We start from the raw sequence: 26,242 nt of genomic DNA, 5'->3' as shown, positions 1-26,242 counted from the left end.
TGTTACGGTCCTTGTGTTGCTTTTGTGGTCTGCTGGTGGTTATGAATCAACCGAACCTCTCCTGATTCGAAATTCACACTGCTTGCATGTCCATAGACTCTTTTTGTCCCGCCTCGCGGGCGTGTTTTGACTTAGGACCGAAATCGGCATCATGCCGATGAGACAGGAAGAGGATAGCAGTGCTATTTCATGTCAGTCAGGACACATATGGACCTTTGAAGCGACCCCAAAGGGCAGTACCTTGCTACAATCGCGACGAAGTCCGGCCATATGAGGCCCGCGGAAGCAACGGCTTTAGAGTTATGCTTGTACATTGTCGACGTTGTCAGTCCGTAAACCCTGAAACAGTTCATCAAGTGCTGACCTAAAATTGGCTTGAGATATTGCTGCAGAAGCCGTTAGCCTTCTACTGCGTCGACTCCGGTGATGTACGCGTTCTTGGTGGCAACAATGACCTGCATGGGGTCAGCCTGAACAGTTTGAAGCCAATCGAGAAGTGATTTGGTGTGCATACAGTCAGAGCCAGAACATCACTCAATGTCAAGATGCACATGATCTTAGCACAGATCTTCCAAGCTAGATGTACAGATCTGCTTTCGTGCCTCTCGGGCCAGAAAAGGTCGAAGAAGAAGGCCCCACTATAATCGATACTCTTGACCTCTTGAGTAATATGGAGAGCTTCTTTGTAGCGAGAGTATGACATCAATGCTGTCTTCCCTTCTGCTTCCGACAGCATAACAAAATCTATGCGTGGGTAACGGGGTTGCCAATCTGGGTTTTCATCCTTTTGTCGTTACAGGAGTTCTCCCGCGGAGGAAAAAAGAAGCCACGACCACTCATATTTTATGTGGCATGGATGCATATTGAAACTCGCCTTTTGCACTGTTCAGTAATTCGGTCGTTCATAAGGTATTGTTCGCCCATTAGTTAATGATATATAGATGCAAATCGAGGTAAGGTACTTAGGCACATCAAATAAGCTTCTTTCTTGCTGCCAGTTGGCAGTCTAGTGTAAAGGACTCCCAAGGCGAGCAAAGGGGCAATAAAACTTCGTAATGCGAACATACCAAGTCTACAGCTTGAAAGCTTTCACTGCAAGGGCATTCTGTCGTCTCTCCCTCAACAACATGGTCTTAGCATTCATTAATTAAGAGGTCAAGGAAGAAAACAAAAGCCCTCGTTGCCACGCAAAGGTCTCTTTGCATGACCAACATAAATCGCCGGCCTCGGCCTGCATTCATGCTTCTCCTTGATACTGCCAAGCCTGTGTTCTAGTTGCGCTTCCTTTGATCAATAATAATGTGCTCTTCGTGCAAACTTCTATTCACTGCTACATCCTGCCTTCAAGGCAATCTCGTTGCATCCTTCTACTCTCGAGGCCACTAGCTCGACTTGCGCAGCGCCAAGCTTCCTCACGCGATCCGTGCGAGTTATTTACTCTATAGAGCAGTAACACATGCTGTCCAAAACGCTCGACGGATGAATGCAAGGGAAGCCCATCAAGTGGGCGCCCTTTGCCACTTCGGCAGAAGTGCATGAGGAGATGGATATGGTTACGCATGGTTAATCACCGCACACCTGCCTTATTTTTGGAAAGAATGGTGAACGGTAGATAGCGGATGGGCCTTAAATGTGCGGGAACAAATAACAAGTGAACTGGATTCCTCAACTCAGGGTTTTCCTTATTGCCTACCAGCTGCGATATACCTATCAAAATTCCCTTTTTCCCCCTGCAACTCTCCTGCAGTAACCAGAGTTCCACCGTCATCAAAGTGTACTTTTACTCCGAATCACCTTTCACTTCTTCTAGGTCATCCTCTTTCGGGACAGCTGATCCCTTTGCGGCCTTTGCCGATGCAGCGGGTCCACCCGACTTGGCTGTTGCTTCGACTCCCCTAGCCTCATCGGCGCTTTCGCCCTCCCCGTCTTCATCCTCGTCACCTTCCACGGGTACAGCTTCTTCATCGGAAGCTTCCTCAGGCTCTTCTTCTTCCTCTTCCTCCTCATCGCTCACTACTTCAGGGGCGTCCTTGTTGGAGGCGGGAGCTGTCTTGCGCTTCTTGGCAGCTGGGGGGGCTGTGAGGTATCCGTCAACTTGAATCCTGCCGGAGACACGAGCCATTGAGAGTATCTGTACCTTCAGCAGCTCCCTCGTCTTCTTCCTCCTCAGAAGAGACTTCGTCCTCGCCAACGTCGGACGCATCAGATGCCTCATACCTGTGCGCCGAATGTCAGCAAGAACCCTGTCTTTAAAGCGCAAAGATCTGAGTGGATGAGCGCTTTCAGGCTGGGTGTATGAGACAAAAAGTGTCTGCAGTAGAGAGGAGAGTGGCCCATTGACTCTTGTTTGGGGATGGAAGGGCAGTCGGAGAGCGAATGACGTCAAGAAGGCTGGTCTTACTCTTCTTCCTCGTCGCTCTCATCGCTCGGGAGTGCTTGGAGTTCCGCCTCTTCTTCCTGCTTTCTCTTTCTCGTCGACATTGCGGGAAATGGGGTGCGTTGTTGGTGGTCAAAAGAATCGATTGATTGATGGAAGGGGACGGGAAAGGTAGGGGATGAAGTGGAAGGGGAAGCTCTGGGAAAGAGCTGGAGCCCCCGGAGAAAGGGTCCCTAATATGACCCTAAAGGCTAAGACCCGAACCAGGCCCTGAGCTAGCTGGGATTAGTGAGAATAGGCGAGCCAATGACGAATTCGCCCTTGCATCGCAGATCAATGCGACCACTTCATACCACTCACTACCTTACCATTGCCAAATTACTCCGATCTATCCATAAGCTTGTCCATGTCTATTACTACTGGCCATGCTTGAGAGGATCATGGCACGATTCAAGATGCATATTGGATTGATTCTCTACTTTCTACTTTAATCTTCTCCCACCCTTTTTACCTTCTTCATGCCTTCACGCCTGTATTTAGGAAGACATTGCGAGGCGTCGCATCCCTCACAAGTCTTCTACCGGATCATTGGAGATGTAATACATCCCGGTCGCAGTATTGTTGGTGGAATTGGTCTGCACGGTCTTGCCCATCTTCAACGCACCATTCTCTACAATTCCACCACCAGGACTTGGATCCCTCTGTAAGGCGTTGGCCCCACTCAGCACTGTGAAGTTCGCCAGGCTGATTTCATCGGGGTTTCGGTTGACAATGGTTGGCATCCCGAAGTAATTTGCCTTCACCGACTCGTGGCTGATTTGAAGCTCAAAGTAGCCGCGATAGTAAAGCTCCGACCATTGCAGCTCGCGGTTGTATTGGACTAGATAACTGCTCGCATTATTGGCTGCGGCTAGGGTAATGTTTTGGCCATAAGGAGATGGCGATGAGACTGCTGTCCCAGCGAATTCAACTCCGATGCTGCCGTTCCCTGTCGTGGGATTGTACGGGTGCTCATCGAGCCAGATGAGGTCGGTGGCCCAATTCGCATGAGAATCGCCAGAGATGACGATGTTGTTGCCAATCTTATTGTCGTACAGAGTCTGAAATGTTCTGTTTCGATTTGCTTGGTAACCATCCTGGCAATCGTCTAGATCAGTATCTCCATTAGGAGCTAGCAGTTGGGTGGCTAGACAGATTGGGCGATACTGCAGCAACCAGGGGATGAAGAAATTGGAGGATATCACGTACCCATGCATCATAATCAAGTGGATCTACATTTCCATATGCAATGGATTCATTGATCCGGGAGAAAACGGTTTGCGATCCAATTACTCTCCAAGTTGCAGCCCTTTGGGCAGAAGACTTGAGCTGGCTGTAGAACCAATTTTCCTGGCGACTGCCCATCATCGAGCGGCCTGCGTCGTCAGAGATCTGGTGGACGTAATGTGTATTCCAGTACAGATCGGTGATGGATCGATCATAGTGTCGAGTATCCAGGATGATAAGGTCAAGCAGTGTGCCGATAGAAAAGCTTCTCCAAATCCGCAAATTGTCGTCCATTTCAACTTGCCGAATAGGCATCCACTCGAAGTAAGCTCGAACAGCGTTCATCTTTCGCTGGTCAACACTAACTCCACCATCCCCGATGAACGAGGCCTCCGTGTTATTCAACTCTGACAAGGGTTGCAGGGTTAGCATAGAATTTACATGAAACAGGCTCGGTCCGCAAGACAATGATAGGTAGCACAATTGAGAGGAAGCCATCCCCGCTTTCGAAACATGTCTTACTATTCATGTCGGGTCCGGTATGAAGGAAACGCTCCGCTCCGATATGTACGTACCTGAAGAGCCATCGCGGTAAGTGTTGTCAGCGACCTCATGATCGTCCCAAACCGGAATCCAGGGGAAAGCTTGATGACTAAGAAGAAGATCAAGGTCGGTCCTGTATGTAGCTATTCGCTTCCGGTAGTCATAAAGCGTGAAGATCGTCCGATCTGGGAGCGGAATACGTCCAATACTCTGTCCCCAGCCGTAGTCACCGTTCTTGTACTCGTATATGTAGTCCCCGAGATGTATCACGTAGTCCACGGAGTCCTTGCGAGCTAAAAGCCTAAGGTATCAATAGACTGATAATACAAAGTCAAAAAAAGGAGAATCCTACCTGGATTGCCAAACGCATTGAAAAAGCCAAAGGGAAAGTTCGAGCATGCTGCGTAAGGGGATCGGAGTCAGCACTCTTCCTTGAGAACAGGATACAGGGTCTGCGATCTAGAGGAAAAGCAAACTGCTCCCAATGCCGGAAGTCTTCCTGCAACTCGGCTTCGCTTTCCTATGAGAAAGCAACTGCTCAGAGGGAGACTCACAGTACACAGCCAGACCGATCTTGGTCACTAGGTCAGTGGGTGCAGGTGTTGTCTTCGTACGTCCAACTGGGCTGGTAACATTGGAATTGCAGACACTGAATTGATAATAATACCGAGTGTACGGGCTGAGATTCTGGGCTTCGATCTGATCCCATTAATCCTAATGTCTCTTGTGGCTAAGCAAGAATGAAACTACCTTAAGGGTATAATCCACATCGGACGTAGTATACGCCAGGCCAGAATCCACAACTTTTGCAAAGGCATTATCGGATGCAACCTTGTAGCTGACACAAACGGGAGCGGTGGATGGAGGAGCAATCTCGCTTTCGCTGTATATCGGAACTGGGTTATACAAGGGTACATAATCCGAGACAGTTGAGTTGTCGTTGACATCATCTTGGATTGGTCCGCATCTTGTCCAAATGATGACCGAGTTGGGGAATGGGTCTCCAGAAGCGACACCATGAGTGAAGTTCAAGGCTCCAGGGTATGGAGAAGAACCATTGTTTCGCTTGTTAACCTGTGTACACAGTCATTGGCATAGGCGTAAGGCGATAAGTTGATAAGTGATGAATCCGTCCACCCATCATACCTTGTGAATTGAGACACCGAGGCCGGGATGATTGTGAGAGGGACTTCGATAGTTAATGTTGGATGCGTAGCTAGCTACCGCCACACCTGCAAAGACAAGGGTGATTAGGAATTGAAGCATGCTTGCAAAAGGAAGGAAGTAGCCTTTTCCCCTACGACTTTATTCCTTCTTTCATACATCTCCATTATTCTTTCCCTGAGCTCCTTCTTATATGTCATTCTTTTTTCTCCATCTTTCCCTTCTTGCCCTTTTCCGCCAAGGCTGTAGGCCCACCTGGTTCCTGTTTCCCCGGCAAGTAATGCGTCTTCCTCGGGGGAAAAAAAGAATCCCACAGCCAACAGACCCTGCCAATGGCAGGCTACAATTCTCCCATGCTCAATGTCAATTCCCTACAACCTTCCTCTTCCGACCGAGCATGATGAGATACAGTCAGACCTGGGCCTCCTCCATATGCACACGTGCATGCGGGTTCTGATTGATTGGGTGCTTGAATCTGCATGCGAAGGATCCTTTTATCCTTTAGCACTCTTGGCATGCAGGTGCGAATCAACGGGACAATCCAGTACCTTCTAGCCGAGAGAACGTGAACGCACGCAGCTCAGGCACCATGCACTATGCGAGGGAAATGCTTGAATTATAAGATTGTCAAGAATTATGATTACAGCTAAAGCAATTAATCCTCTTGCAAGGTCACCTTTCCCATATGTATCCCTAGCGTCTCCACCCCCTACCACCCCCTTTCCCAACATCTCAGTATGCTGGTACCTAGATGATTCTTCCTGCTGCAAGCCAACCTTCATTTATCGGTCCCGCTCTTTCTGCAATAACGTCAAGACCCTTCGATTAGGTTGGGTATCTTCGAATATGTTGCATGCGCTAGGTCCGCGCTATGCTTCTCACACACACAAAGAAATGGAATGCCCATGGGCTACGCAGGAATCCAAGTTGTAGATTCATAAAAGATACCAGTCGGCGACAACGTGATGCCAATTTGGCAGTGTCTTCCCGAGCTTAGGCATTTTGTCTCTCCTCAACACCAAGACAGTCATGCTCAATTGTCGTTCGTCTACGAGTCTTGCTTACAAGGGTAAAACCTTGGAGCGGTCTCCGAGGAACTTGGCACGATATGCGGTTATTTCTCCTGCCACGATGTTGAAATCTCTGATCTTCCTGGAACGAATGTCGTGGATGACCTCTCGCAAGCCATTGCCGAATTCGTCAGGCGAGGAGCCGTCGTCTGGTTTAGCTCCCAAATCAACAAGGATCTTGTCATCTGCGAGAGTGATGAACCTTGAGTCAGCTTGCGAACTTCATGGAGTTGTGAAACGAGTACCGATAAACCACGGAACAATACGAGAAAAGCAGCAGAGAATTACACGCAATCAAGCCTCAATTAACGCACCACTCAAACCAATGCTCCTCAAATGCTGACTCGGGCAAGAATCATCATTGCATACGCCGTCTAACTCATAGCGACAAAGTGGAATTTCTGGATTGATAGTATGACTATAAGTCAATGATCGAAAGCCATTGGAGACTTCCTCAAGATACTGAGGATGATACCGAAATGACTTGAATTGCTTCAAGGGACTTTCATATGGGGTAAAATGTCCCGTTTTGCCGTTGGACTCAAGCTTTTGCACCTGGTTTGATTCAGCGAGCTTCGGCGAAGAAGAACGATATCTTACACTGTGAGACCCAGCTCCGATTGTAATGGCATCCACACTCACCTGTTGATGAACGGCTGATGTTGAGTCGAAGCTCGCAGGCGCAATGAAATCATGACTATCAACATCAGGTGGAGAAAAGGATTTCTCCGAATCGACGCTCGATATCTCAGTAGGCCGCGGTACCTCTTCACCTAATGGTGCTGGCTCGGGCGGTTCATAATCATCGGGGTCACTAGCATCAGCCAGAGACTGACTACGATTTAGTGATCGCTGTGATTGCTCGTCACCCGCCATACCAGCATTGGCGGCCGGTGATGGCTCAACCGAACTCGGCTTTTCTATAGGCTCAGCCTCCTGGTCAGCAGGAAGCGGATTATGCATTGCGGCTGGTCGATCGGTCTTCGCTGTTCCGAGGTCCAGGACAGCATCAGGTTCTGGCTCCTGTCGTTGCGTTATACTTATTTCACTGGGCGGCTCATAAGTCTCGTCGTCGTCGATAGAACCAGAAGTGTCCTGAACCTCAGTTAAGGGCTTCGGGCTGTGAAAAGAGGGCTCGGCTTCGTCGACATCGCTACGGGACATTTCCATGATGTCTTCCTCGAGTTCTCCATCTGACATCCGAATGTCTGCCGTTCGCGTTGACGACTTGTCTTGCACCACCCTACCGTTCCCGGCCCCGGCAGTGCCCGAAAGTTGTATTGAATCCAAGTCGGGGACTGTCTCAATTGACGCTGCGGGTTTCGTCAAAGCTAACAAAAGAGATCCCAATCAATCTGTGTTACTTTGAACACATCGACGGCCTTGATAAGTAGGCGCACTTACCTGGTATTTCTTGGATGCTTGTTGATTGATTTGGTATGTCCCCCACGTCACAAGAATCGAGATCCATAGGCCTAGGCAGGGCCTCTCCAGATCGCGACAAGTTGTTAAGCTCTTCAATCAGAACTTGCCTGCCTTCGATGCCTTTCTGGAGTTCAGTTTCTAGACCTACTATTTCTTGTCGTAAGGACTCAAGCCTTATTCTTGTCCTCTCTACTTCGGCATCGAGGAGTGGCAATCCAGACTCTATTTCGGTCTTTCGAGCCTGCCGTTGGTTGCTGAGGGATGTTTTCCGTTCTCGCTCTTGCAAGTGCTTCTGTCGTGCCTCTTGCGCCCGCCTCTGTTCTTGCTCCTGAAGATGGTGGTCTACCTCTTGTTGTCGTAGATTCTTGTTGTCTTGTTCGCGCGCTTGCTGACTCTGGCTTTCTTCCAGACGTCGCTGTTCCTCATCCTGAAGCCGCTTCTGCTTTTCGTCTTTGAGTCGCTGCTCCTCTCCCCGCAGATTCGACTGCTCCTCTGCTTGTGGAATTTGCATTCTCTCAATCTGCGTAAGCGATTGGTCCGCTGCCGAGGCTCGAGAAATCTCCGCGGCCAAGGAACGCTCAGCCTCGGCCTTTGCTAGTTCGACTTCCTCTAACTGTTGCTCTGCATTGAGCTGCTCTTCTGCTGTGGAATCATTTCCTTCAGCGAGAGTAGCGAACGATTCTCCGTTCTTGACACGTGCGATATCGCCATTCCGTGAGTCTGAGATGCTCGAGGGCGTATTCGGTGTGCCGTTGCTCTGATGTGGAGCTTCACCTGGAGGTGGTGAAGTTGTCACGCGACTGCAATTTCCAGGACTGTGAGTGCGGCTTGTAGTTTGCTTTGCCTTAATAGCGATACGCTGCTCGAGCTCAGCAATTTTGCGATTCATGACTTCGATTTCCATCTCCTTCGATTTTAGACCTTTCAGATCGCCACTTTGCCCCGAGACTTGCGCAGCAGGAGGCGTCATAATAACTGTTTTCTTGCGTGGCGGAAAATCAGTCAGCGGAGGCAGGCTCTTGACCAGTCTCTCATTGCCATTGCCTGGAGCAATGACTTGAGAATTTCTTGATAGAGAATCTCGACGACCGGCAATGTCTGTGTCTAAGGATTCATCTCCCGAGGTGTTATTGCTGACCTCATCGTCGCTAATGTCTATAATGACACTGGTATCCTCTTGCTGCCCCAGTGGTCTCTTTACCCTGGTGGAAGGTGAATCGATGAAGTCAGAAGCTTTCTGGCGCTTTCGGTTGGGTGAAACTGTTGTTGCGATGGTGGCTGGTAAAGCAGAATTCAGATCGAAGGAAGTTTCGGGTAAGCGCGGTGTCTCATCTGTAGTTGGAGACTGAGCCGAGACCGCAGCGTGTGGACGAAGGCCTTGCTTTGACGCAGCGAAGGTGGCTAAACCGACTGTCTGCGGTGAGAATGCGAAGCCCTCGTTCGCGAGTGGTTGCGAAGGGTTTACAGGTTCCGGAGCATCTGATGTCATAAACAGTCCGGGGATGCTAAAAGGGGGCTTCTGGCTTGCTGGCGAAAAGTAAGAGCTTTGGCGACTGGGTACAGGTCGAGATGTTGGAATAGAGCTTTCAGCTGGGATGTTTGGAACACCTTTGGCGGGAGGTTGCTGACTGTGTCTCATTGCATCACTGCTGGTTGTTGATCGAGCCTGTTGTTGAATGCTCTCACGAAGTTTTAGTGCCTCAATCTTCTGACGTGCTAGATCTGTCTGAGCTTTTCGTTTCGCTTCTACATCCGAATCTTCATTTTGAATTCCCTGTGCGGTATCGACCGATTCACTTGGTGCTTGCTGAGCGGTAGCCGGAATAATCGCTGAGGCAGCGTCTGACGACTGGACTTGAGCAGATGTTCCCGAGTCTGTGATAGTGGATAACTTAGGGGACACAGGGGTAGTGGCGCTGACGGTGGGCTTGCCAGCCTTAGCTGCTAGCATTCGGGCAATATATTCTTTGCGATCGAGTATTTTTGTCTCGCCAGCTTTGATCCCGGTAGCTTTACCTAATGGATTCAAACTCGAGGATTTCGATAGTTTCGCTGAGCTGGCTTGACTCTGCACTGACTTCTCCTCGTTCTTGTTCGCTGCAACAGTCGGTTGGCTGTTGATCTTGCCTTCCTCGTTTACCAGATGTGGAAACGTGTCATCGCCAAGGACGCTGTCATTTGAGCCTCTCTGTGGCGGTTTGGGATGTTGGTCGTGAATGCCCACAATTGCCTCACCTGGTGTGCTTTCAGTCGGCACGTCTCTAGCGCCAACTCGTGGTTTCACGATTTTCTGTTGCAGTAGATTTGAAGAAGCTGTGACTGATAGCCCGATATTGGTGTAGAGTTTCCGGAGTATATCAGGATTCAAGCCCGCATTGACAATTCGGTTGAAGTCAAACCCTTCCGAATGCAAGTCTCGTAATGCTTGTTTGGCTTCGTCCATCTTTTGATCTACCAATCGCAGACTTGCTTCCTTAGATCCTTGTGCAACGGTATCCATTGACAGCTGAGGCTGGGCTGATGTGTTCTCTGCCGTCCGCGAAAACAGAGGATCATCTAGATGATCGATGAAGCCGTTCCGCATGGGATATGGGCGAGGTTGCGATGCAGTGGAGCCCGGGGAGTTAGGCGCAGCAAGCGAGTCTGGGGCAAAGATATTAGAATATGAAGTCAGACCTGTCAACCAGCGTCGAGCGGCAGGAAAATACCTCGAATGAGCCCAGGAAGCGGTTTATTTGGAGCGTTTGCAACACGGTGACCGGATTCTCTGTCTGCAGGGTCTTCGTCCTCATGTCGCTTGTGTTGCGCCATTCCTGAAAAGGTCGCCGTACTCGCTCTTGAATGACGGGTTGACTTCTCGATTTCTCCGTCGTCAAGTTCGCCGTCTTCTAGTTCGGACAATGCAGGTGGAACCGTATCTGAGTCCCTAATGTTCGTGCTTTGGACCTCCGCGGCAGCCTGAAGATTTGAGAAGACAGTACCAGGATTTGAAGGAAGATTTGAACTTGTGGAAGGTTGAGTAAAGTGTTGAGCTTCGTAAGAAGGCCCACCATGCGCAGACGGCGTTGGAGGGAATGCTGGAGATTGAAAGGCACTGTATTGGATTTGCCCACCATGAGGTGGGTATGGGGCTCCATAGATTTCGTTCCCAGAGCTGGGTGTTGTCACACCTTGAGCATTTGAACGAAAGGAATGGGTATTCGCATTTGTATGTGGTACTATAGGCATACCATTCATTTGGCCTTGGCCATACAGAGACGAAGCATTTTGATATGGATACGGGTATTGAGGTAGACCATTATCGTAGCTGCCAACTGGAGGTTCCATGTGGACGTTAGGGTTGAAAGGGGTCCCAAATGTAGGTGGACGAGGATACTTCGACATGGCGAATGGCTTGCTTCATGGGTCAAGAGGATGTGACAGGTCGAAGTTCACTGGTGGTTAGTCGCAAAGCGTTCAGAGAGCACTTGAATGTACATAGGAGATTGCGCAGAGCAGCGCGCATGGTGGACGAGGAGGAAATAAGGACTGATAGGAATCTACGGTTCAAGGAGAAAGACGCCACCGGGATTCGCAGGAGTGAGTGTCGAAACTGACTGGATCAAGAGGGAAGTGAAGCTGATGAATAGTGGTGAAGAAGTGAAGGAGTGAAGAAGTGAATGCGTAGCTCAGAGGCAAAGGTATAACATCAGCGACTTGAGAATTGAGAATAGTGTCGTGTCGTTGTAGGCAAAGTAAGGTACTTTAGGCTTGGTAGGTTAGACTAATAAAAGTGCCCTACTCCGTACTTCGCTGGTCGCTCGCATTTTTGCAGATTCGAGAACCTCAAATAAACTCTCGGCCCGTTCAGCGCCGAGCCAATCCAGCCTTGGCAAGCGCGACGCGAGTTGCTTCTACCTTACCCCTGCAAGAGCTAATCGCTGTGTTTACTTTCTGCCTTTTGGTGAAGAGCAAGCTGTTTTGAGCCTGCTGTGTTCGCCTTTCGCTCACTTACTAGATCACGGCCGCTGTACTGATCTGTTTTCACTCGTGATAGTATCATGTCTTTACGTGCGATTTGATTTACTGCTGTTTGGTCGAACAAAATTGGCAGAGGGAGATCGGCAGCATGTCAACAACAGGTCCTGGCAGCGCCCGATGGCGCAACAATGCTTTCGACAGAGGTTCACCTTCCCCTTCGCCAGGCCTGGCGGTGCCCAGTACAAGACCCAGATCCGCTATCATTACCTCGCCTTCGGGCACGGGAACCCCTGCAACGCATAATCGAAACCAGTCATTTTCTCCTCCGAGTGGATCAAGCTTTGCGTCATTACAGCCGGCGATGCAGAGATCGACTTCAACCAGGACGACTCACCAATTATCTAACACCTTTGCACCAAAGTTCATTAAGACCGAAGAATCTCAAAGGGCTGGTGACAAGATTGGCGGAATCGAGGGCGAGAACGACTTTTCTGGAAAACGTTACGTCTGGCTGCGAGACCCACAGTCAGCGTTCGTGAGAGGATGGGTAGTCGAGGAGCTTCTTGGAGGCCGTTTGCTTGTGCAATGTGACGACGGGAGCGTAAGGTGGCTAAACATTCAATTGAACTTGCAGGGATTGCTGACAGTGACTCAGCAACGAGAGGTCGATTCTGAGACCGTTGATAAAGTAAATCCTGCCAAGTTCGACAAGGCAGATGATATGGCAGAGCTCACTCACTTGAATGAGGCCTCTGTGGTCCATAATCTCCATATGAGATATCAAGCAGATTTGATCTATGTTAGTCATCCGAGCGACGATTTGAGGCTCAGCTAATCGATGTCACCAGACCTATTCTGGCTTGTTTTTGGTCACCGTCAATCCGTACTGTCCCCTGCCTATTTACACCAGCGATTATATGAAGATGTACAAGGGGCGCAGCAGGGAAGATACAAAACCTCACATATATGCAATGGCTGATGGTGCCTTTCGGAATCTGATCGAGGAGGGTGAGAATCAGAGCATTTTGGTCACGTAGGTTTCTTTCACATCGATTATCCAGTCTCCGCTTATGCTTCGATCAGTGGCGAGTCAGGTGCTGGCAAAACTGAGAACACTAAGAAAGTCATTCAATATCTTGCAGCCGTAGCAACTTCTGACTCTCCAGGGGTAAAATCTGGAGGACGGCAGTTCTCTAACCTTCCGCAGCAGATCTTGAGGGCCAACCCGATTCTAGAGGCTTTTGGGAATGCCCAGACTGTACGCAACAACAATTCTTCACGTTTCGGGAAATTCATTCGTATTGAGTTTACACGGTCAGGACAAATCGCAGGAGCTTTCATTGACTGGTATCTGCTAGAGAAATCCCGAGTCGTAAAGCTCAACTCCAGTGAAAGAAATTATCACGTGTTCTACCAATTGCTTAGAGGGGCAGACCGACGCATGAAGGAAGACTTCATGATCGCTGATCTAGGAGTGGAGGATTTTATCTACACGAGAGGTGGTAACGATATGATTGCTGGAGTCTCAGATGTTGATGAGTGGAGCTCGTTGCTGGAGGCTTTCCATATCATGGGCTTTTCTGAAAAGGAGCAGCGATCTGTGCTCCGTACTGTCGCTGCAGTTTTGCTCCTTGGTAACGTCACAGTGATGAAAGAGAGCATGCGGGCCGATCAAGCCACACTCACGGAAGATGCTCATGCACAAGCCAAGAAAGTCTGCCGGCTGCTCGGAATTGCCGTTGAGCCTTTTATTCAAGGATTGCTTCACCCAAAAGTCAAGGCCGGTAGAGAGTGGGTCGAGAGAGCTCAAACGCCAGAACAGGTCCGCTCATCTTTGGATGCCTTGTCGAAGGGTATCTACGAACGAGCTTTTGGCGATCTCGTGTCTCGGATCAATCGTCAGCTTGACCGGACTGGTATGGGTCTTGATGATTCCCACTTCATCGGAGTCCTGGATATCGCCGGTTTTGAGATATTTGAAGAGAATAGCTTCGAGCAACTGTGCATCAATTACACCAACGAGAAACTTCAGCAATTCTTCAACCACCACATGTTTGTCCTCGAGCAAGAAGAGTATGCAAGGGAGCAAATTGAGTGGAAATTCATCGATTTCGGAAAGGACCTCCAGCCCACCATTGATCTCATTGAGCTCCCGAACCCCATTGGAATTTTCTCCTGCCTTGACGAAGACTCCGTCATGCCAAAAGCTACTGACAGATCCTTCACTGAGAAGATGCACTCTTTATGGGAGCGGAAGACGCCCAAATATAGGCCGTCACGTTTAGCTCAAGGATTCATCCTGACACACTACGCAGCTGAAGTGGAATATTCTACGATTGGATGGCTGGATAAGAACAAAGACCCGCTAAACGACAACATCACAAAGCTTCTTGCATCTTCCCATGACAAACACATCGCTACGCTCTTTACCGACTGTGCCGACCCTGATGAGGATGCCGGCGCAACAAGGAGTCGTGTCAAGAAAGGGCTCTTTAGGACGGTGGCACAACGACACAAGGAACAACTTTCCAGCTTGATGAATCAGCTTCACTCCACTCATCCCCACTTTGTGCGTTGTATTCTGCCGAATCATAGGAAGCGGCCTAAGCAGTTCAGCGCACCGCTTGTCCTCGACCAACTGCGATGCAATGGTGTTCTTGAGGGCATAAGGATTGCCAGGACCGGCTTCCCCAATAGACTGCCCTTTTCAGAGTTTCGTCAGCGATACGAAGTTCTTTGCCGCAACATGCCTAAGGGCTATCTTGAAGGTCGAACGGCCGCCCAGATGATGCTCGAAAAACTGGATTTGGACAATGCTCTTTATCGAGTAGGCTTAACGAAAGTTTTCTTCAGAGCCGGCGTGCTGGCAGAACTCGAAGAGCAGCGTGACTCTCTCATTCGGGATATCATGTCTAGATTTCAATCAGTCGCAAGAGGATTTACCCAACGAAGGATCGCAAACAAGCGCCTGTATCGAGCGGAAGCGACTCGAATCATTCAGCGTAACTTCGCGGTCTACAGCGACCTTTGCAACAATCCATGGTGGAGACTCTTCGTTCGGATGAAGCCTCTGCTAGGTGCTACCAAAACTGCTGGAGAAGTCAGAAAGCGCGATGAGACGATTCAGAAGCTGGAGGTCCAAGTGCAGCAGGAGAGTAACGATCGACTGAGGCTCGAAGAAGAGAGAAGGCGTGCAGAAACCGAAGTCCAACGCATTCAGCAAACCCTGGAAAGTGAACGCTCACTCGCGCTCGACAAAGAGGAAATTTTCAAGCGCCTGCAGCAGCGTGAAGCAGAGCTGATCGAAAAGCTTGCAGGTGCGATAGAAGATCAAGAAAGCCTTGAAGACCAGCTCGACGACCTCATTGATGCTAAAAAGAGGGCGGAAGAGCAAGCTGAGAAATGGCGTGGCCAGCTTGAGCAGGCGGGACACATCATTAGCAGACTAGAAGCCGACAAGAACGAGCTTATAGACAGAATTTCCGATTTGGACGATCGAATTAGCGAAAATGAGAGAGCTAGGACCGAGAAAAATGATAGACACGGGGAACTCATCCAGAACAATAAGATGCTAGAGAGCCAAATGCGCTTGCAAGAACGAAAAGTCTCCGACCTTGAGAGCAAGCTTCTCAAAATAGACCAAGACTTGGATATCAAGCTAGCTACAACCGCAAAGGACTTGCAGCTCTCACGAAAACAGGTCAAGGATCTTTTGGACGACAACCGCCAAATCCGACAACAACTCCAAGAGCTCTCATCCACTTCCACCGGCTACGAGGATATGATGAGACGGAAGGAGAGCGAGATTGCTGTATTGAGATCGGACCAAAAGAGGCACGATGCCGAGCGCATGACACTGGAGGCGGAGCGAAGCATGTTCGCTTCTCGGCATGATAACATCCAGACGCGGTTGCGTGAGATCCAGGCGGAAGTCGATGCTACCAAATCGCAAAAAGCTCAACTAGAAAGGGAGGCAGCAGATACCAAGAGAGTCCTTGATGCCAAGTTATCTGAGGACACACAGGCCAGCAATAGCCGCAAGATGTTGAACGGCCAGATAGAGGATCTTAAGGTGGAGCTGTTCCAAGTCCAGGCGGAGCTCAGTCGCGAGAGACAGTCTAGGGACGACGTCCAGATGCTAAGTGATCACAAGATGACGGCCTTGAAGGAGGAGTATCAGAATCTCAACGAATCGAAGATAACCATCGAGAAAGAGCTTTATGTGCAACAAGATACTCTCCGCCGTGCAGTTGAAGCACGGGCTAATGCTGAGAAAAGTCGTAAAGACCTGCAAACGGAACTGAAAAAGCTGCGTGAGCGCTTCGTGGAGGCGGAGTCCTCAAGACTGCAGGCCGAGACAGCAATGGAGCGTAGCATTTCTCGGCAAGCGAATGAGCGTCAAGCCACCCTTAGAAAGGAGCTAGATATGAAGAATGCGCGATGCGACCAAATCGAGGCCGAGTGCCACCATCTAGCAGATGAAGTGCAATCTCTCACCGAGATGATTGCTGATTCAGACAACTTCCGTACCCAGCACGACCAGCATAAGGAACGCTTGGAGAGAGAGCTGATAACCGTCAAAGGCCGATTAACAGCGTCAGAGAATGACAATCGTGCACTTTTGAACAAAGTTCAGCAGAAGAACCTAGACATTGCAAGATCAAATTCTAGAGCTGGCGACTCGCAGAGGTCTAGGATGGGCCAATTGCAAGCGGAGAAAGCAAAGTTGGACGAAGACAATAAGAGACTGTCACGACAGTATAATGACGCCCAACTATCGATTACGTCCCTGGAGAAACAGAAAGAGAAGCTCGCTTTAAGTATGGAAGATTTCAATCACGAGCTTGAACGGGAGCACAAGGCAACCCGTAGTGCCGAGAAGACCTCTTCTAGTGTCAGCATTCAATTTGCTGAGGCCAACCGGAATCTGGAGTCTGAGAGGCAGCTCAAAACTCAAGCTCAAGCCAACACCAGAAAGCTACAAAGCATGCTCGATGGCGCCAACGGAGAAGTCCAAGAGTCTCGGCGACAGCTTACCCTTTTGCACAAGGTCTTCGACCCTGAATCGAAGGAGACGGTGCCCTCGTGGGAAGCTGTAGCTCCACGCCTGCGGGACTACATAGACCTGGCTGCACAATTGGAGGCTTCCAAGCAGGCTCTGCGAGTGACAGAAGAGAGATTGGGGCGCGCCGAGAACCAAATCTCCGAGCTTCGACGGCGACACGACAGCGAAGTATCGGAACTTGATGCTCGTCATTCGTCTTCGAAGCGTCAGCTTCTCGAGGAACTTGATCAGAATACGCTACCAGCTAGGAAATCACCAAAGCACTTGCGCAAGGTCTCTGATCTAAAGCCATACTCCAAAACTTCTACTCCTGATCGTCGTCACATAAGCAACGCCACAAATGATTCCGGCCGCTCTGATCGCACGGTTGACACAGCCGCCTACAACAAGCGGATGGATCTTGCGGCTGAGTTAGAAATGGTGCAGAATCAGCTTCAGATGACCGAAATGCAAAATCGCCACTTGCAAAGCCAAATTGGACATTTCTCGCCGCAAAGAGATTCGTGGCAGGATGATAGCCCATCAGTCAGGCGTGTACAGAAACTCGAAAGGGAGAATGGCCGACTTCACGACCGACTGGATGATTCTGCAAAGAAGGTATCTGCGTTAGAGAGGGCAGTACACTCTGGAGAGCTGTCACTACGAGACGTGCAGGCGCAATCTCATGAAGAGCTTTACGATCTCATCAACTCGCAAGAGAACTCTCGGAAGTCATTGGTCCAGGTTTACAACAACACTGTTGCTGACCTGGCTGAAGCCAAGTCACATTTTGACAACATCAAACATGTCCGTGCGTCTCTAGAGGTAGAACTTCGGGATACAAAATCCGAACTTCGAGAAGTATCTGCTGCAAACGAGCACGAAACAGCATCCCGAAATCAACTTTTGCAAGAATTTTCGGATCTTCAAATAAGACTTGATGCAGAAGCTTCCAAAGCCGGAGATCTTGCATCGAGTCTGAGCCTCTACAAGCGGCGAGCCGACGAGTACTTCAGTAAACTCGAACAAGCGGAAATTGCCGTGCTCAGAGCTTCCCGTGCAGAACAATCTGCCAGGGCACAAGCGAAAGAAAGCGAGGATACCTATGCATCAGTCATGGCTGAGCGCAAGCAGATGGATTCTCTCGTCGAAGACTTGCAGCGACAGAATCAACACTACGAGGAAAAAGTTGAAGATCTTGCTGCAGATCTTGATGGCGCTCTCCAAGCGAGAAAGAGACTTCAGCATGAACTTGAAGACTATCGGAGCCAACGGGCCATGGATGTAGAAGACAAAGAGACTTCCATGGAGCAGACCAGGAGGAAGTATCAGAACGAGTTTGCAACTCTGACCAATGAGCTAGAGATCGAGCGCGAAAACGTCATTCATGTCCGCTCCGAGAATACACGCATACGGGACGAACTGGAAGAGTTGAGATCGAAATGGGATGATGAAGTCCTAAATAGTTCATCGTGGGCGAAAGAGAAGTCGAGACTCGAAATGACTCTGCAAGACTTGTCATTATCAAGAGAAGAAGCGCTCAATGCTCATAATGATGCGCAAGGAAAGATCGTCTCTCTTCTGTCGCAGGTCCGTAACTTGCGTACCTCAATGGACGACGTCGCCGCCGAAAGAGATATGCTTCAAAAGGAGAAACGCGGTCTTGAAGCCCGTTTGTCCGAAGCTGGTGATCGTCTTGAAGATCTCGCCCGTGGCGAAAGCCCGTCAATGCGCAATGCTGCAGGTATGGACCGTGAGCTACTGGACCTGAAGTCTCAGCTTGCCCAGCAAGAAGATGTGGCAGCCGCTGCTATCGGGAAAATGCGCAGAGCAGAAGCTTTGACTACCGAGATGCAGAAGGATGTCGTCTCCGAAAGGGAGACGACTGTCACTCTGCACAAAGAGAAGGCAGGCCTGGAAAAAACGGTCAAAGACTTGCAAGGCCGGGTAGTGGATTTGGAGACAAAAGGGTACACATACGCTAGCCAGGACGTGCGCTTTTTGAATGGCAGGGTGCATGAGGTAAGATGATGGATCTGTCTAGGACCCTTTTAGAGGTGGCTAATAATCCCCCGTGCCAACAGCTGGAGCATCAGCTCGAAACCCAAGAAAACACACACTCCGCCTCCCTTCGTTCCGTCCGCAACGTCGACCGCACAGTGCGTGATCTCCAGTCACAGCTCGCCCGCCGCGACAAACTTGCCAACCAACTCACAGATGACGTCGCTAAAGGTCGCGACAAGATAGAACGTCTGCTACAGACAGTTGACGAGCTACAAGCCGAAGAGGCAAAGAGCCAATTGAGCGCTAGGAGAGCGGAGAGGGATCTGAGGGAGGAGAGAGAAAAGGGGCTCAGGCTTGAAAGAGAACTGGAAGGATGGAAAGGGCTGAGAATGGAACGAGGGGCTGGTGGAAAGGGTGGTGGCAGCGAGTGGGGCGGGAGTATAAGAGGTAATCATGCGGCAAGGGGCAGTGAGAGTGGAGACGGTATTAGGAGGATGTTGAGTGATAGTAAAGGGTTTCTGTAAATATGGGAGGATTGGTGCGATTGCGACTCGAGGCATTTGCGCAGGCGTTGAGAGTTGCTGAACTGCATCAGCATTGTCCGTCATCGGAAATACCCTTGATCGAATACAACGTTTGTGGGCTATTCTCGAGCTTCACTTTCTGTATAAAGTGAAAGGGTACGTTGAGCAGGCTGCAGAAATGAACCTAAGTATCTCCTTTATATTCCTGTGCCGGAGTAAGGATTTTGTCGCCAGACACACGACGCCAGATGTGAGTGACTTGTTTCCCACTTTTGTCCTCCGCCAAATGCCGGAGAAAGCCATCTCCTTGCCAGTGGATGACTCGCCTTTTCACATCCACATATCGACAGCGAAAACCATATCATCATTTCTCTCCCCATTTGCCATACTCCGCTTGCCATTTCATCAACCTCCTTGTTAACATTTCCATCATCGCCACACTACTCAGCGCCGCGAAAGCCTGCTCATTGACGCCCTCTAAATCTGCCAAGGCTGCGTTGACCGTTTTCCCATTATCCCTATCATATTTTGAACCATTACCGTGTCCGTCGCTCCTGTTGTCGTTGCTTTCTGGGGGAGTGTTTGTGCTGGTCGATGATTTCGTCGTTGAGGGTGGCCCAACCCCTGCCATCTCCACTTGCGTGTGGGAGATGAACTCCAGAATGCCGGCAACACGGCGTTTCATGTCGTTCATGCTGGTACGATTGAAATTCATGTGGCGCGGCTTGGAGGGTTTGCCAAACCCATTGCTATCGGCAAATCCAATGCCGGTGCTGCTGCCATTGAGATGTGGTGTTCCGTTTTCTGCATCATGAGAGTTGTTACTTCGCGCGGGCGACATAGTGCTGGTTGGCATCTCGGCAGGGAGGTCACGGTCCTTAGTGTATTGATTCCTTCCAACACGGCCTCGCTTTGCCGGTGGTCGCCCGGTCTTTTTCTGTACGCTCTTGGGTGGCAGGTGATCTGGAAGGGCAGGGGCAGCGAAATGGGCGTTGGTGGTGTTGGCGCCCCTGGCAGAGACAGTCCGCGAGAGTGGTTGAGGCGAAGGATCGGACTCTAGGAGTGAAGAGTATTAGCAGATTCAGGTGGCTGGATGAGCTCTCAGGGCACAATACCATCGCCTCGCCGTCGTTCTGCACGGCCTTTGCGGCCGCCAAATGCATCTGCGCGTTCCTTTTCTCGCTGAGCTTCGCGATCTCGAACTTCTTTGTTGCGGTGATTTCGAGCTGCTGCGCCTCTGATGTTTTTGGTTTTCTCTGGCTTCTCGATTTCATTCTCCGAGTCCGCATCACGGCGACGACTTTTGCTTTGAGAGGCCGAGGAAGCAGAACCTGAAGCAGTCCGTTGGCGCTTCGCGTTTTCGTTACGCCTGTTCCAATTAGCTCGTGAAGCACATTCATCGCGCCGCATAGAAACCTAGAAAAATCGTGCAGGACTCACTCTTCGCTTTCGCTTCGACTCCGCTTACCCTTTCGTCTGCCCGTAGTTGTGAATGGGGCTCCACCTTCCCTCTTACTCTCCTCAATTGCTCGTCGGAGCTGCTCTTCTTCATACGCGGCGTCACGGCTATTCATCGTCGAGCGGCGCCCCTTCGATGTATTATCCGCGTTGGCAAGTGGTTTTCTACCATCTCTAGACTTTTTCGAATGTTGTTTAGCAGCAGGAGCTGGAGAGGACGGTGATGACTTCGATTCCTGCATAGGCAGGTAGTGAGAGTATTTCCGTCTAGGGTCGGACTGTCAGCAGAGCCCATGGGCAATAGAGTGCATACTCACCCATTAGTGGTAGTGGTACTTTTGTGCAAGTCCTGGCGACACTGCTCACAGAAGTATTCCTCGGGGCTCGTAGCTTCATCCATGATCCCAACACAGCCTCCATGTTGCCAGACTTTACATAGATCACATTGTATAAACCACCCGGTAGTATCTTCAGCGAAAGACGCAGGATTTGACTCGTCCTTGGAGACGGTTTTGGCGGGGTCGGGGTCAGGCAATCCTGGATATTCCTGGTTCCCACAAATGCATCTTGTCACTTCTTCTTCGACTTCGTCGTCATTCTCGTCGTCGATTGCAGGCGGGGCTTCGTCTTTGGGGTCGTCTTGGCTACTCCTCGTCCTCCGCGACTGTGGTCTGGCTGGCGCTTCAGAATCTTCGGGAGACTGCGATCGAGCAGCTACTGAGCTCCGCGGTGATGGTAACTTGTTTTGCGGGCGGGCGCTGCGATCTGCCGGACCAGAGGAGATAGAGGACGAGGAGGAATTGGTGTGTTGCGGTGCAGATGGCGTTGGCTGTGTGGTACGCGCCCGTGACGAGCGACGGGGAGACATAAGCAGCTCTTGGTTTGCTAAGGACTAGCAAGCATGGTCAAAGTGCTTTGAGGCTATGGGAAGTACTGATTTAGGTTCTGCTTATGTGTGCGACTTCCAGATTTGACAAATTGGAGCCGACGTGTGAAGATTGAGGAAAGACTTGATCAGAATGAGTTTTGGATGTAGGACCCAAGGCTTGTCGGTGCAGTGAAATAGCTGACAGGAGGGAAATTGAATTGATAGAACATGAGAGCTCTAGGAGTTCGTAGAGATTTATTAGAGGGAAGAGGGGAGTTTCGCGTCTTCACGAGCACTGTCCTCACTAGACCCTGTTAGGAAACGGAGTTTACCTTACGGCTTTAACATCATCTCGAGTCTCACAATTCAAGTGAAATCTTGGCACCCAAGTTGGAAAAGGAAATCAGACTGGAGCATTTCTTGAGTTTGGAATCTCCTCCATCTGAGGGTGGCCGCCAGATAATGACAAGCCAGCCGAAGTGACAGGGACTTGACATGATAAGGGCCAAGTAAGTATATTGGATTCGGATGCTCACTACGAGTACATCAAATACTTTAAGATATAGCATGTATCTGTGCATCCAAGGCCAGTGGAGACGGATAATTCTTCCTATCAATATGACAATATCATTTATATTCCCCAAGACAATCCTACAGCACACATCGTTTCAATCATCCATCGCCAAGGAGTATATACCTATCTCTTTGAAAATAGAAGAGCTCAGTAATTCGCCTTAAAAGCTCGACAACTCCACCAGTACCCCACCAGTACCCCAACTTGTAGGGTCGACGGCCGAATTGCTATTTCTAGATTTGACCTCTTCAAAGCGGCTTCTGCAACTGATCATGGAGATAAAGTAAATGTCTGATTTGAGGGCATCTAGCGCAACACAGAGAGAGAGCAAAGCGCTCACTCTTGGAGTTGAAGGAGAGTCGAACAGAGTCCCATGCCGCTGCATTTGCCCGTCTATGAGATGGACCGGGCCAATGCACACGTCCATCCAGCTCTAGCTTTCTCAGGCGTCGATAACGAGAGCTACTCAATTCTGAAATGTTACGTGGGAAAGCTTCGATGCCGACTTTGTCCATCTGTTGGGATTAGGGAGACAGATGAGTGGAGCTGACCTGAGACAATGACTTGGAGAAGTGGGTGGAAAAGGGTGTCATAGTAGGTATTGGAAAAGCAGAAGAGCCCCTCAAGCGTCCTTCATGACGTTTCATGAGCTTTGTAAAGACGACACTCAACATATATTGTGATGCGGAGAGAGAATCCAAGAGCCTGAAAGCAGATAGGCGCAGGGCAAGGCACAGGTACAGGTACAGGTACAGGTACAGGTGCAGGTGCAGGTACAGGTGCAGGCGCAGACACAGAGACACAGAAACACAGAGACACAGAGAACACAGAGACATCGAGGTTGTACAAGGACCTTGTCTCTGACGCGGATATTCGGCCAAAATACAAGGCGATGCCCAAAGGCGTTACGGTGATTTCCCAAAAGGCTATCGACTGCATGGTGTCATGAAAGCGAATGATTAAGTAAGGTCAGGTATTATTATAATTATTGATTAGGATAATTAGTACTCGTAGCTGTCTTCAACATCAAAATTTTTCCTTTGCCCACTCAACAGCTGCCGAGTCTTTTACCTACCATCCATTTTGTTGAATCCTCCAAACCCCTTCCTCGCTGCTCGAGACTTGCAAAGGGAATCAAGTCAGCAGCTTGCCTACCCACAAGTACTAGTACCCAACTCCTGTATATCAGCATTTGTAAGATTATTCTCCGCTTCGAGTCAAATTCTCTTGAACAGCGACCGTGGACTCCCAACCCTGACCACTGTACTCTAGCTATGCTGGCGAGCCACGTTGACTATTCCAATTGCGAGTGTGATCACAGAGAGCTTACCTTCATCATTTAGACATCTCCATCAATTGTCCATGTGTCAATCTCTCTAGCCACTAGCCATACATACGCGACGTACATACCCGTACTGTTGCTGTCAGCGGCCTTATATACACAAAGGAGTTGCATATTGAAGCTGGCGGACAGAGATCGTGGACACCATGGCAGCCACACTAGGTACGAGCTCACGCCTTCCCTTGCAAACTTAGGAACAACAACCATCCTTACTTCAAAGCTATGTAAAGCTATCAATACCATTCACCATATGCTCCTCATGCATCCTATATGCATTTTCGACCATTTTGGTATAAGGCTGACACGGTTCTTGTTCCCTATCTTTGCAGGAGCTACATACTCTCCGCCTCCTCCACTAGAATTACACTACTCCGATACCACCTCCTCTATTTACCCAGACCGGCCTATCCGGCCCCTGCCAAAGAAACGTCTACGTTCCCGACTATCCTCAGAGGTCGCGGACTCTATCTTGTATCCACCGGCCACGACGTTGTCAAAGCCACTCTTTCAATTTCCATACAATGGCCCGACGGATCAGCAGAATGGATTACCTGCCCGAGCGCATCTATCCGAGATGGATGCTAATCTAGTACGAGAGCAAAGGAATGGTGACGGTGAAATTGATAGCTACCAATTTAGGGGGGCCGAGAATGGCAGCGACGACGAAGATGGCGTTGGTATGGCAAGGCGCTGTCAAGAACAGCGCCAGAGGCCCGGAAGTGTGAATAATATGTTCAGGAGTGGTTATACGCTTTCAAGAAGTGACACTGCCAAGTACATCAAGCCGCCCATACCACAATCAACAGCATCCTCAGGCGATTCGGTTGATGGATATGATTCATTTGAGAATGCAAACAACAAAAAGAAACGTAAGATACCTACTTCCGGGTCACTCGGAAGTCACCAGACCTCGCTCTCTGCCGACATGGCTCAAATGGGTATCTCGTCAACGCGAGATATAGATGTTGCTCAGTCAGAGTCGGACAGCGGCGTTGGACACTATTACGGTACAGGAAATTCAGCCGTGTCGGCCATCTCATCTGGAACAGGAATATCCGGAGCTGGGAGAGGACGCTATGGAAGAGCTGGCGCGCGGTATCATAGCGGGCGAAGTCCTCTCGGTGTGTCGGTCAATGGATCGAACACTTTACAAGCTGGTCGATCTTTTCACCATCGAAGGGACTACACACTTGGCAGTAATACTGGAGGTAAAGGTAATATCATTCTTTAGTCATGCGTTTGCCTCGTCTCCTAATCTGTGCACAGAGGCTGCGGCAGCAAAATCAACTGACCAAGGCATAATATCGGCAGCTATCGCAGAGGCAGCTGCTTCACCAACTACGCCAGTCAAAGGCCAGGAGAACAAAAGCCTCCTCGAGCAACAGTCGTCAAAGAATTCTAGCTCTGCAAAGACTCAATTCACGTTCATTTGCGAGTCCGATTCTGCAAAAAGTATGGTCTGGCCTCCGGACATAGACTTCAGCCCTTCGCCTAGCGGACCGTACTCGAGAGTAGCCACAAATTCAACAGGACCCCATCAATCACAGAACGGCAGAGGTTTCGCGACTCAGGGAACTCAGACGAGTCCAAATATGGCAAGCCAAACAAATCAGGCTGCGGCTCACCAAACTGGTGCCAATCAACAAGCTCCGCAACAAACGAAGAAGCCCCGTCGTCCGCTTCACAAGCAGTATGCTCTCGCAGCTCGCAATCGCCGCACGCGTCAGGAGATGAACAATTACAAAAATCCACCGAAAGAAGAAGACGTCTGGATCTGCGAGTTCTGCGAATATGAAAGCATCTTTCACGAACCACCAAAGGCATTGATCCGGCAATACGAGGCTAAAGATAGACTAGAGCGTAAGCGTTTGGCCGAAAAACAACGACTTCTTGAAAAAGCAAAGATGAAGGGTAGAAAAGGCAAGAAAGGCAACAAGAAGAATGCGAATGCAGCCACGCATGCGCAACCGCCAGCGCAGAAGTCACGCTACGGCCAGCAACCAGTGGACGAGATACTAGTGCAGCATCAAGGGACACAAAGCGAAGAGTATGTTCTAGACGATTATGATGACGACCCTATACCAATGCCGGCTCTACCTACTCAAACTCCGTCGAAAATCCCGCAGCCGGTATCTCAGAATTACAACCAGAGCCTACGCCCTTCCTCGAGCAGCGGAGGCGTGAAAGGCAATATCGGCACTGATCGCAAGGCTTACTCATGATTGTTGTCTTTGGCTTCACCTGCGTGCTGTCCAGGATTTCATCTGTTCTCCACAGTTCTTGCATCAATAAGCCAACCTGGCATGGAGGGTGAGAGACTCTTTGGTGCATGATAGTCTTCAGAGAAAGCTGAGCCTCTGCTTGCGATACTCTATCCCAGCTTCCTACCACTCTCCTCGACTGAGTCTATAATAGCGATAGACGGGCATAGCAGGATCGGTGCTCATAGAAGAAGGAAGTCATCCGTAAATAGGACCGGACCTGTAGATTAGGTTTAGACTGTCACAAGCAATGCACATATTATTGAGATACCTTACCTGGTAATGACGTATCACGTGATGAATTTACTAGGCGAATCCTTTAATCCCCCCAGAAGGCTCTCCATGACATTCACTATCACAAT

At 49.8% G+C, this 26,242-nt stretch overlaps 5 protein-coding genes across 5 annotated transcripts; 2 read left to right on the top strand and 3 right to left on the bottom strand.

Annotated features, from left to right (window-relative positions):
- Positions 1 to 1,780: 1,780 nt before the first annotated feature.
- On the bottom strand, positions 1,781 to 2,481 carry HO133_009754 (uncharacterized protein; the record flags this gene model as incomplete). The annotated part of the gene is made up of 3 exons (XM_037300613.1): positions 1,781 to 2,076; positions 2,138 to 2,217; positions 2,402 to 2,481. 3 exons carry the CDS (start codon positions 2,479 to 2,481, stop codon positions 1,781 to 1,783), a joined length of 456 nt encoding a protein of 151 aa, XP_037154461.1.
- A 462-nt stretch (positions 2,482 to 2,943) lies between these two features.
- On the bottom strand, positions 2,944 to 11,229 carry HO133_009753 (uncharacterized protein; the record flags this gene model as incomplete). The annotated part of the gene is made up of 13 exons (XM_037300612.1): positions 2,944 to 3,513; positions 3,626 to 4,050; positions 4,219 to 4,479; positions 4,539 to 4,586; positions 4,741 to 4,885; positions 4,937 to 5,260; positions 5,333 to 5,418; positions 5,726 to 5,841; positions 6,416 to 6,605; positions 6,735 to 6,975; positions 7,021 to 7,751; positions 7,825 to 10,488; positions 10,554 to 11,229. 13 exons carry the CDS (start codon positions 11,227 to 11,229, stop codon positions 2,944 to 2,946), a joined length of 6,477 nt encoding a protein of 2,158 aa, XP_037154460.1.
- Positions 11,230 to 11,953: 724 nt separating this feature from the next.
- On the top strand, positions 11,954 to 19,377 carry HO133_009752 (uncharacterized protein; the record flags this gene model as incomplete). Its single annotated transcript, XM_037300611.1, has 5 exons — positions 11,954 to 12,406; positions 12,461 to 12,604; positions 12,654 to 12,838; positions 12,889 to 18,871; positions 18,934 to 19,377. 5 exons carry the CDS (start codon positions 11,954 to 11,956, stop codon positions 19,375 to 19,377), a joined length of 7,209 nt encoding a protein of 2,402 aa, XP_037154459.1.
- Positions 19,378 to 19,741: 364 nt separating this feature from the next.
- HO133_009751 (uncharacterized protein) lies at positions 19,742 to 22,792 on the bottom strand (the record flags this gene model as incomplete). Its single annotated transcript, XM_037300610.1, has 6 exons — positions 19,742 to 20,433; positions 20,493 to 20,746; positions 20,818 to 21,102; positions 21,153 to 21,727; positions 22,470 to 22,543; positions 22,618 to 22,792. 6 exons carry the CDS (start codon positions 22,790 to 22,792, stop codon positions 19,742 to 19,744), a joined length of 2,055 nt encoding a protein of 684 aa, XP_037154458.1.
- Positions 22,793 to 23,765: 973 nt separating this feature from the next.
- HO133_009750 (uncharacterized protein) lies at positions 23,766 to 25,841 on the top strand (the record flags this gene model as incomplete). Its single annotated transcript, XM_037300609.1, has 3 exons — positions 23,766 to 23,781; positions 23,949 to 24,833; positions 24,886 to 25,841. The coding sequence occupies 3 exons, from the start codon at positions 23,766 to 23,768 to the stop codon at positions 25,839 to 25,841; spliced, it is 1,857 nt and encodes a 618-aa protein (XP_037154457.1).
- Between the last annotated feature and the right edge of the window lie 401 nt (positions 25,842 to 26,242).

The sequence above is a fragment of the Letharia lupina genome, assembly GCF_014066315.1.
Source record: "Letharia lupina isolate WasteWater1 chromosome Unknown contig_7, whole genome shotgun sequence".
Taxonomy (NCBI): Eukaryota; Fungi; Ascomycota; class Lecanoromycetes; order Lecanorales; family Parmeliaceae; genus Letharia; species Letharia lupina.
This window is presented reverse-complemented; position numbering and strand designations above follow the sequence as displayed.